Source organism: Prenolepis imparis, unplaced genomic scaffold (assembly GCF_030444845.1).
Source record: "Prenolepis imparis isolate NDT839.2.m4 unplaced genomic scaffold, iyPreImpa1.0 SCAF_2, whole genome shotgun sequence".
NCBI classification, from domain to species: Eukaryota; Metazoa; Arthropoda; class Insecta; order Hymenoptera; family Formicidae; genus Prenolepis; species Prenolepis imparis.
Window position 1 is genome coordinate 17,675,511 of NW_028141160.1, and position 12,279 is coordinate 17,687,789.

The window sequence follows — 12,279 nt, forward strand, 5'->3', positions numbered from 1 at the left end:
TATGTTATATATTGATAATATTAATTATAATTATAATTATATTCATAGTATTGTTATATTGATAATAATTTTTAAATTTCTTGTTAAAAGCATGTTATTTTTTTTTTTTTCAAAGTGTATGTACGAAAAAACAATTTATTTTTTATTTACAGAAATTTTTTATATTGTTTCATTGGATACTTTATCACATTTTTATTTACTGGAACATTTGTTGGAATATAACATAAATATTAATGTAAATGATTGTATAATATTAAAAGCGAAATAAACTTTTTCTGAAGGCTTCTTTGGCTAAATCTATTATTTTGTTGAATTTTTGGATTTCTCGAAAATTTTTATCTTGAAGCATCTGATAGATATGTTTTCATTAGAGGAATCTTTCTTTCTTTATATACATATTTAACAAATAAAAATGTTTCAGAATAGAATTGGGACAGCGGAATGAAAATTATGAGAAATTACGAAAATACAGAAGAGATTGGAAATACCGAGATGGAAAAATAAATATATAACACCGAAAGAAATATAAATAATAGTTAAAGAATTTGAAAGGTCGAAATATATAAAACATATGATACTAAATTATTATAAAATGTATTTTTACTTTTTAGTTATTTTAAGTATTTTATATATTCAAATTATATTAGGTAAAAATTCTGATAAAAATATTATTTATAATAATGAATCAATCGTCGTTCAATTTTGGATTATTATTTACAGTAAAATATGATTATAGGGATATTTATAATATTTCTTTGCTCAACGAATTATCAAAGTTTTTTTTTCCCCCCAGAAAAATCTGAAGAAATGAGTTTTATTTTTTATCAAAATATAGTTTTAGATTCTTTATTGGAAAAAGAGTATATGAGAAGATATATATAACAAGCTAAATGGCTAATTCAAGAATCTAAATTTATTAAATTTTATTAAAGTAGAAACCATTTTCAGTTTAATTTTTGAAGTTTTCTAAGTTTTATAGCATATTATAATTTTAGTATATCAAAAAGCGAATCAATGTCTGTACATATTATTTCAGCAATATACAGTGCTTTGATAAAAACAATGTTTGGCGGCTTGGTAAATTTACATCTAATAATCCTTCTGATCCCGAGTTAGGCTTTCATTAGACCTTATAGAGTAGTTATCCTTGTGTGAATTACTTCCAAGCTTTCATTGATTCTTAGGATGGCTTTTGAATTCTGAGAGACACCAAGCTTTCGGAGAAAAACAAATTTCCGATCTTCTCGTGGCAAAGTATATCCACTTAAGAAAGATCGCATGTTCAATTTATGAGATTTCAATATTCGACTATATGAATATAAGGATAATTTACAATAGAAATTGCGAGAAACGTTGATACTTTCGAGTCGTGATACTTTGAGAAGGGATATAATTACAAGAAAATTCAGATGTTTGTAGATTAAAGACATATTGAGCAATGTTCGATTCAGTTGTGTGTATAGCGCTAATAAAAAATATTATAAAGCTGTAGATTATTATAATCTTTGGAAATCTCATGTGTTTTCAAACTTTTGCAAAATTAATCAGTTATATATTACGACATAAGATGCAAACTTTGCTCAGAAGGACGTTTTGTCACACAATCATTCGAATTTTCTTCATCTTATTGAATTTCCATTCGAAAATTATGCGAGTCCATTATTAACGTGAAGTGGTACATCTCATAAGTCGGACTGATTGTTGCCTTAGACAGAGTGCTTTCCGTGGCTCTAGCCTGATTGTTTCTCTTGAATCCTTCTTTTTCTCTTGTGCGTGAGTCTTGAGTAGCGCAGTTAGCTTTCGCTCAACTAACTAACCTGGTCTCTCTGTTTCCAGCTTATCGGAAGATGTACATGGGCGATCAGGTTCTCGGCTACACTTGCACTATGTGCAGCAAGTTCTACAAGATGTGGAGCAATTACCTAAAGCACAAGTGCGAGCCGCCGCAATTCAAGTGTTCGCTATGCCCGTTCGCTGCCTTCAAGGCCTTCATCCTACAGGCTCATCAAGCTGAGCAGCACTTCAAGGTCACCTCACCCAACACTTGAACGTCTCACGACAGTGCGGGTCGGGGAGGAATTGTCGAATTGCCTTAGTCGTCGTTATGGTTTTTCGTGGTTGATGCGCTTAGTGACTGTCAACTGAAAATTTGCAGCTCCGATAAAAGGATCTATGAGTGACTCGTTTCGAGATCTCGACGACCGTTTTTTTCTAAGTAGTTGCGATTAGAATCCCGAGAAAGCGTTCTCTTTCTGAAAAATATATTTTTCATAAACTCTCGTAAGCTTGTAAGCTGCAAAGACGATGATGTATGTAGTTCTCGAGTCTTTAATGTAGAATGACTCGACGTATTGTATTAATTAATAATCAGCAATTGGCGCATTTTGTCATGTGATGGAAGGAAACTCGGATCTCATAGATGGACGATGCACTAAATTTCTGAGAGATTGTACAAGAACCGAAAAAGTCCTTATTTGTAGTAGTATCTTTTTTTTCTCCTGACGCTTTGTTATACATATATAATCACGCAAATATAATAATGACCGAGATTGCAAAAGTATAATGCAAAGGTATATCAAGTATCGAATAATGTAGTTTAATCTACAATAAACTATAAAAAGACTGAGTGACAATAATAAGGCTTGTACAAGATGCGTTATTTCATTCATCTTGCGCTTTTAAATACTGTAAACATGTTTACACACATGCTTTTCTCCGCGATCGAATGGACACGATATTAAGAAAACGTTCATCTCTCATCACAGAAAGAATAAAGTATACTATAAATAAATATTCTGTTCCATAATCACTATTGGAATTTGACGATAAATATTGTTGCCAACATTACACATTATTGATTGCACTTTCGCTGCATATATCAATCTCAAAATTTTATCTCGGCACCGAATGCCAGCCGTTTAATGCGAACACAAAAAGATACCGTATACTCCATAATATTTATAAATGCATGTATTTTCGTAATAATACCAACAATAAAGTGTCAGAAAAGTATTAAAAGTGAAACGAGAATCTTCTCATTTTCAGTTAGTAATGAAATATTATAATATTTTATACACGATAATACTTTCCCCCTAAATAATTTCAATGACCTCTCATGATCGAAGCTTTACTTAATAAAGATATAGAAACCATATCTGAACGATAAATAATAATTTTTATTTAAATTTAATAAATCTATGTTTATATAAATTCAAGATAAATTTTATTTTATCTATCGACAATGCTGTTTTTTTTTTTTTTTTTTTTTTCTCTCTCCAGAATGACATTATCTGTTCTCTACTCTAGAAATATAATAGTTCGCGAAGATTCTCCGAGGCGCTACTAACAGACGATTAAATGCGTTCCCTGTTTCAGATCGTTCGAAGGATTCGGCAGGACACCACGATTCCGGTGAGCTACTAGGACACAGAGAAACGATCGGATATGTAATGCGCGGATTAACTAATGTCGATGCTAATGCTTTTGCGGGGACACTGAAAGCATTGTTGATTGTCATGAGTCCCGTGACGTGAAACGGCTATATTCAACGTAGCTCTCTTCCTTCCGTTTCAGGTTTGCACACGTGTTGCGAGTGCAGGAAAACGTATAGGTCGCGGATGGCGCTGAACCGACACGTGCGAGAGGAATGCGGCAGGATCTTATACACATGTCCGTACTGTCACAACGTCATGCCGATGAAGTTCAATCTGTTAAATCATCTGAAGAAGGAGCACGGTTGCTAGGATTTAATTGTCGACGAGATATTGTCAAAGAGACAATTCGCTTCGCGATCGTCCCCCAGATTGATGATCGATACTTTTTCGCGCTAAAGCGAACGAACGGTGCTCTTTTCAAGTTCGACGATAACGTTCTTGTGAAACGTGAGATTCATTTGCAGTACAACGTTGCGAATAATTAAGAGTAATACGTGTGTTCGCACTTATTGCGTTTCATTGTTGTACATAAGAATGTACAATTCCAAAGATATTTCATGCTTTACGCCGAATTGGAAAATTTATGATATATATTTTAGCGCATTTTCTCCTGCGTATATATATATATATATATATATATATATATATATATATATATATATAATATGCAAATTTATTATTAACATATAAATATGTGATGTTAATAGGTCATACTGTTATGTAATTGTGTAAGCGAAAGTAAATGTTAAATCGTATCTTTTGACGATAAAATGTTGTAGAAACTATAATGCGTCTATCTGAAATATTGAATGTTAATATATACTATATATATTTATATACTATAATGAATCTTTTTATGGACCTATGTTTCCTTTTTATTTTCTATTAAATTTTTTGATCGACACACAACTTTTTGATGCTAAGTTTTTGCAACTCAAGAACAAGTTGGAAGAATTAACAAGAGGACTCGTTTTTATTTTTATATCTTTGTAAGATTTTTTGTAATTGATCATCGTTATCGGTGTTTATACAACAACCCGATATATGCATTTTTACTATATAAAATAGTATAATATACTATTATACTATAAAGTTACTATAAAATTTAATTTGCTTTTTTATTTAGGTTGCATATTAAAAAAACAATATTTAAGAAGAATTTTAAACATTGAAAATTTTTAATAAACGCCTAAATATGCATTTACTTTAAATTTTCCTAGAAAGGAAAAATCATATAACAAAAACTTTTAATCATATAAAGAATATATTAATTAAGTCGCAAACGAATGCATATCATCATATGGATTAAAATGTCCAGACATATGGTAATTATGCGATGCTCTTGCAAAAATTAATACTACAAAAAATACTAATGAGTGCATGAGAGTTCGGTTATGTTCGTCGCAATTTTATATTTTGCTTTTTTATTTGTTTCGTGTTTTCCCTGTCTTCGTCTTTAACAATTACCATATGTAACCTTTGTCTACGCCGATAGGAACGGCTGTATGCAAGAAGAATATGAAGAAAGTACGCGTGAAAGTACGAAAGGTGCGTAGATTTAAGCTTCTCTGCGTGCATTTTTTTCTAATGTTCCTCTACAAGATTGGTATTAACACACTCGAAAAAAGGATTGGTTGTTGATGTTTGATTTGTAATTGTTTGAAAAATTTTTGTGTTATTTCGATAGAAAATATTTCTAATTAAATAAAAATTGAATATTAATAAAACCGACGTAGATATTATCCGAAGTAGAAAAAAATGTACTTCTGTTAAATTCTGGTCTTTGTTTACTATTTTTACACTTTATTGTTATGCTAAACATTGAAGAAAATTGAAATGTTTAATCAAATTCTATTCTTCACGTAACATATAAAAAATTGTCAAATATTTATTTTCAACTGTCACTAATTGTGACAAGTGTATATTCGGGGAAAAATATAATTATGATTATTTATATTGTAAATTTGTAAGAATAATTTAGAAATAATATGTTGGCTAATATCATGAAAACGATCATGAAAACGATCATGAAAACGACCAAGCTATGCGATTCGTATTAACATGATCATATTATTTTTCTTTGCAGGCGAACCTTCTGGGAATCAGATGCACACCTGCAAGAACTGCGGAAATGCATACGTGTATTACAGCTCATTGACGAGACATTTGAGGGAGGAATGCGGAAAGTCGCCGAAATATCAGTGCCCATATTGCCCAAAAAGATCAAAATTACGCTGCAACCTGCTGAAGCATATGCGAACGAAGCACGCTTTTCAGCAGGGCTGAGAGTATTGGAAATTGCTTGGTGATCGTGACGGTGGTGGAATCGCGAACGAGATTTAAATATGCAAAATTGATAAGAATTTTTCTACTCTTACTCAGTAATATTGTCCAAATATAGCGTAAAAATAAATAAATTCATATCGTAAATAAATTTTATATTACAAATAAAAATTGCAAAGCGTTGCGTTTGAATAGATTCCTGACGAACGCTCGCGATCCACCAGCCAGTCGCTCGTAAAACAAAGATGAACCTTCTTGTAAATAAATATCTAGAGCCTAATGATAGAACTGATACCATTAATTTTATAGGCTTTGAAAATCTTTCATTTCAACGTTTACCTGAAGTGCAAAAGAGATTATCGCGCGATTGCGCTATTTTTACGAATTTACGCTTGATCTACGATTGACATCTTTTAGAAATAAACAAGAAAATAATTGTTATATCGAGTTATTACGAGAAGTAATGTTTTTCTTATATACTGCTATATTTCGTTATCATGAAATATCAAATATACATTTTGTATTAATTGTGAAATTAAAGCAAGGAGTTGAATGTAACGACCTTTTCTTTTATCGTACATTATACATATATTCTTAATTATTAATTTATTATATATTCACACTAAGCGGGATTATGCATGCGCAACACAATAAAATTAATATACTCCCTCGCGTTGTTATTATATCATTTTTATTGTTTGAATTGTTAGCATATAATCTACTAATGTGTTTTTAATTTAAAAGTATCAAATTTTATTCTTTAAAACTACATTGTTATTAAAATTTTTTTTTTTCTTAAAATTGCATAATCCCGCAGTGCTAAGATTGACTGAAGTTTGAATGCATCGATAATTGAAAATTGAGAGAATATTTATTCGTATTTAGATCTATGATCTAAATTGTCAATTTGCCTGTCGAGTAAAAGAGATTATGTTATGTATAAGGGAGGCACGATGCGAGGAGAATTAGAAACCTAATCGAGACCTGTTCGTGTTCCGAGTGTTCGTGTTTCGAACGAGATGGTCTTGTTCGAAAGACATCAATGTTCCTCGCGTGTTCTGCTTGAAAGTCGCTGACAAGTCTACGTGTTGCTTTTTTTCAGAATACAACACCTGTCTAGCCTGCTCCAAGTCGTACAAATGGAAGAAGTCGTTGCATCGGCACGTGCGCGAGAGCCCGGAATGCTGGCCGATTCTTCTCACTTCCGGCAATGGCGAGTTCATTCGGCAGATTCACTACAAGATGTTGTACAACACCAAGAATTGATCTAAACGAGAGCGACGTCACGCGATTATTGGAGAGATCTTCTGATTGCGAAAAAAAATTCAACAAAATTCTGTTATGTTTTACATTTGGAATATTTTTTATAAAAATAAATGTTGTTAATATATTCTAATATAAAATGCCATTGATCCATATACATATATCTAAAGCAAGAATGTATTTTTTGGGTGTTTTCAATTTTTATTAATTGCTAATTTATGTATATTTTGAATTTATCTTGGACTTAATTTTAATCATTGATCCGAATCTGGAAAAATATGCTATCTATTATTTATTTCATTTTTCCAATCATGCACCATTCATTTACTGTATGCAGAATAATGCATGAAATCGCCGAATTAGCTTGAATTCTGATATTATTGTGCCATTTTTTTTTCCAGACTGAATGCGATTTTATTATGACCTGTTTAAATTTATCAGAGGCAGCCACACATACAGTCGATGTTTCCAAAAAATTCCAAAATATTATACGTGTGTAACAATATGTATAATACTCCCGTAATACCTGCCTATTGTTTCAGTAATAGACACGATAACATATCTTAATATTCCGATGCATTTTAACGTGTGTCTAACGTTATCAAAATTAAATAATCCTACGTAATATTCTTACGATGAAAAGTCTCATTTTCAGCAAGACAGGCAATCGTAAGAGAAATGCTATAGCTTCATGAAGACTACAAACACACATATCTTTTATACATTATCCTACAGTATTATTTTCATTGGGACAATGATTTTTCGCAGATTGCTCGCCGAGCTTGTATTTTTACACTTGACGCGAATCATTGATGACGTAAGTATTCCCTCCCTCCTTTCATGAATGCAGAGCTTTTTTTCCTAAACTTCTATCCTAAACCAATGATCCAGGATTAAAGGCCTGGCCGTTTCATCGGAAATTCATCTAGCTGAAATAACCACACATATCCTATCGATCGCTCTTCGTAGATCATCAGAGCAAATACTAAAATACCGCCTGCGATTTTCTGTTTCAGATCGTTCCGAAGCAATTGGGTCCATGGTCGTCTTAAAGAAGCCCTTTCCGTGCATGCATTGCGAGCGTAGCTACAAGAATAAGAGCTCGCTGAATCGTCACGTGCAGTACGAATGTGGCAAGGAGAAGCAATTCATCTGTCCTATCTGCCACAGAAAACTGATCCAGAAGAGCAGTCTGCACAAGCACATGCTAGCCGTTCATGGAATTTGAATGAACAAAGAATTGTTCTACGTTCTTTTCGTAATAGATTTTCTTTCTTTTTTTTTTATGGACTATTGACGAATTCAATATGACTACAATATTAATATCGACGAAATATGTACAACCGCGTTTGCTTAATTGATACAAGCGAACTGAATAAATAGACTGTACTTTAGTCGATTTGTCACTTCATGGTTTCGCCCTCTCACAGGCATTCTAATTTGTATATATAATACGTATATATATGTCGACATATCTCTCACATACATGTTTGTATACATATGGCTGTTATATAGCGTTTTGCGTTATATAAATTTCCGAGTATGTCAAAATTGTTTTATTGATCTTGATTTTATTGATTCAACACGACGTCGTTTTACGTTCGTCGTCGCATCCTGTTTTTTTTTCTTTGTTTTTTTTCTTTTTGCTATATTGTTTGAAGGGTTTGGAAATTGGTGTCTTCTCGCTTGAGGGGGAAAGCTGGAAGAGAGGTTGTCCGTAATTCGCAAAAATAACTCGTAACACATTTTGTTGTTTGACAAATATTAAGTTTTTATATACTTTCGTTATGAATCGCTTGTGTAAATATATGTTTTCGAAAATATTTATGCGAAAAAAAATATCGTTCAAAAGAATTGATTCGGCGATTTCGGAGCCTCCTCTTTATCCATCATTCCTACCTCACGCAGTTTATTCACACGCCTCTTCATGAACACGTATCCTTGGTAAAAATTGATCCTGGGCGCACCTATATCTCTGATCTTCGGGGCTATTGGCTGATACATTGTGTGTTGGGTTGGTTACGGGTTTTAATCTCACTGATCTCTTTGTCAATCACGTATTCGCATATTGATGGAATGTCCTTGTCTTCCTCATTCGTTCCCTCTTATCTCCTTTCGTGCGTTTTTGTCGTCGTCCAGTAAAATCGATGTCTATTACGAGACATTTCCAAGCTCTCCGAATCAAATCATGCTCCATTAATGTAGCAAAGCTATTTTTACGAAGAAGACGAGAGAATCAGAGTTTACTGTCGCAAGAAAACGCATGAGATATTACAAGCAACGCGTCGAGCTATCTATCAAAAGAATTCTGATAGTAACAGAAAATAACTTTGCTACATCGAGCATGATCTTGACGAGACACACGACGATAACAACTTCGAGCTCGACACGCGGCATCGGCGGAAGTCCTTCAAATTCGTCGTACGTCATGTACCTAAACCAATGTCACATTTCTTCCGATACCGCGTGACGCTGCTAGGATGCCGTGTAAAACCGTAAAATCGACCAAGCGAGCGAGCGTGTCAGCGAGCTAACACCACATCTTCCTCAAAGATTTAATCTCCTTACCACCTTCGCGCCCCCGCCGGCGCTGGGTACCTGTTACAGGCATGGGTGCGTTACTGTCCTTGCTACGCTCCGACAGCTCCTACAAGCAGCAGCAGCAGCAACTCCCGACGACGAAGAAGGGTCACCGCGCGTCCGCGCCGACGATGATGACACGTGCCAACATCGCCATGGCGAACAGGCGTCTCAGCAACAGCAACGTTGGCGACAGCTACGACGACGATAGCGGCGGTCGCGCTGCTTCCACTCGCGAGGTCGTATTCCCGGACTCGTTCGAGGTGCTGCCGCAGCCGCATGACCTCAGCATCGTCTACATGTCGGGCGTGCCTCACGAGCAGCAGCGCAAGTTCCGCTGTCGTTTTTGCGGCAAGGGTTACCGCTGGAAGAGCACGATGCGTCGTCACGAGATGGTAGAGTGCGGCGGGAAACCGCCGGCCTTCCAATGCCCGGAATGCCCGTACAAGGCGCGGCAGCGCGGCAACCTCACCGTGCACTACAAGCGGCATCATCAAAGGACGGGTCACGACGAGGGCGCTTAGAACATATTTCGTAACATTCTCGGTGAAGAACGATCGTCGTGCGAGGTGCTCCCTTTTGAGACGTCTCGAAAAAGGGCTGTCGAATCCGCGGCGAATCTTTCTTCTTTGACTCTCTTTACAAAGGTCGACCGAAATCTCTCTCGGGTCGATGTTTTGGGAACACTTCGCGGATTTCAGATGCTTTTGATTTTAACTTTGTACGCACGATCACACTTGGCGCGATGCTAAATTTCTAAACGTAATTAATTAATTTTGATTGATTGTACTTAATTTTAATACTCATCTTTAATTTTTTTTTAAATTTTATTTTAAGAGAGGATTACATGACATGACTTATTTGAAAAAAAAAAAAGAAAAATAATAAGTTAATTATTCTGTGTCTGATGAAACATGTATCACATCTGCTTATTATTCAAGTCTTGTGTATGCATGATTTTTTTATCGTGTTAGATTTGATATAAATTAAAGGATCCCGCACAAAATAAATATGATTTTGGCTTTCGGTAGAATTGGTTGAATTTTTGATATGTTGTAGTTTGATATGTAGTAGTAAGCTACAACATATGAGAAAACCAGCTGGTCTTACTAAGATTCAATTTTATTTGATTAGTACGGAGTTTTTGAACTTTATACAAAATCCTAGATGAAATTGAATTCCGGTAAAAAAAATCAGCTGATTTTCTCACATGTTGTAGCTTATAACTTGCTGAACAAAAAATGTAATAAGCTCAAAGCTTACTGATTTACAGCCTGTCAGACACGAAAAACTCGCGCTCTGCGAGATGTTTGACTGGTTGTAACTCACAATCAGTAACTGTCCATTATTTAGCTTTAAGGCTATTATATCTTTTGATCAGAATGTCTTAAACTACAATATATCAAAAATTCAGCCAATTCTACCGAAAGCCAAAATCCTATGTATTTTGTGCGGGGTCCTTTAACACGATGAAAAAATGCCAATTTTTTCACGAAGCTTAATGACACTTTTTTATAATCTTGCCTCTCATATTGTAGATCTGCCAATGTTTAAAGCTATATTAATGTAATTGTATATCACATTGAGAAGTATCAGTATTTTAAAATTTACGCGTTGAAAAGCATATAAAAAAAAACATTAAACCAGAAAATAACTTCGAAAACCTTTGTGGTTCGCGTGCCTTGCATTCGATTCTTACTCAAATTTAACTCGAAATTGATATACAATAATAAAATTTATATTTAATAATTTATATATGATAATGATATACAAAGAGACTTGTAATCTCAATTTTCTTTAGTGCCGCACAATTAGTACTAGATGTGATCGTATGATTCGATAAACTTTAATTAACAAATGGATCGTGTATATTCAATGGAGATAGACAGGCGTATGCAGAAATACGCGACGAGAATATGGCGTTTGAATTAATTTTTAAGAAACGATGTGTTATTAAATAACATTAATGGTTTAATTTTATTTGCTGGGGTCAGTGATAAATTGTATAGTTAGTAATTTCCGTAACTGTTGCTTTGATTCGTAAGCTAATTCGAATTCGTAACGTAATGAGATTTTTACCGCGCACGGTCGATCATCTGTCATCGAGGATTTACCGTTTTATTTAACGCTATTACTAGTTTTCGTCGCGATTGTTCACACAAGAGTTACAACCATTGGAGAGAACGATCGTACGAACAAGGCATTCCATGAAATCTGTTTCTCGCGAATACATTCCAACGATCGCGTAGATCGAACTTCCACATAGCGCTTATTTCGTATTAGGAAATTTTTTTTTTTTTTTAGATATCGATATCCTATAAAAATAGATATGCTATACAAAATATTTGTGAGAGTTATGGGAACGGTTTTTTTTGCTTTTTATAAATAATAGTCATTTAATTATTGTTTAATCTAACAGAACTTGACATATCCAACGTGAAGATTCGCGCAATATCAATGAAAGATATCCCTATCGAAATATGCCCCGATGATATATCTTTTATTCGAATAATCGAATGAAAATTTTCCAAAGTGCCTTCCACGAGAAATCATCTATAGTCAGAGATGCGAACCGAGACTTACGCGCATTCATGATTTATTAATGATGTTTGCGAAAGAATCTCCAGAAGATCGATTACCTGAGAACATTTATAGCAGTTGCTTACGATAGACAATAATTATCTGTTCTTCCAGTATCTCGGGTTTGTAATTGCGGATG

The 12,279-nt window shown here is 34.2% G+C and overlaps 1 protein-coding gene across 15 annotated transcripts in view; it reads left to right on the plus strand.

Annotated features, from left to right (window-relative positions):
* Nucleotides 1–12,279, plus strand: part of LOC145949131 (longitudinals lacking protein, isoforms A/B/D/L-like) — a 236,757-nt gene that overhangs the window by 137,963 nt on the left and 86,515 nt on the right. The window contains exons 7-8 of one of the 15 annotated variants that reach the window (XM_083058955.1): nucleotides 3,376–3,411; nucleotides 3,574–3,758. The exons of 11 other annotated variants lie outside the window; for them this stretch is intronic. In XM_083058955.1, the coding sequence (XP_082915081.1) occupies nucleotides 3,376–3,411; nucleotides 3,574–3,743 (206 nt within the window). In that variant the 3' untranslated portion in view covers nucleotides 3,744–3,758. Of the gene's footprint in view, nucleotides 1–1,836; nucleotides 2,252–3,375; nucleotides 3,412–3,573; nucleotides 3,759–7,996; nucleotides 8,375–9,587; nucleotides 10,100–12,279 lie in introns of those variants that run through there. 3 more of the 15 variants (XM_083058910.1, XM_083058954.1, XM_083058953.1) reach the window with 3 other exon arrangements.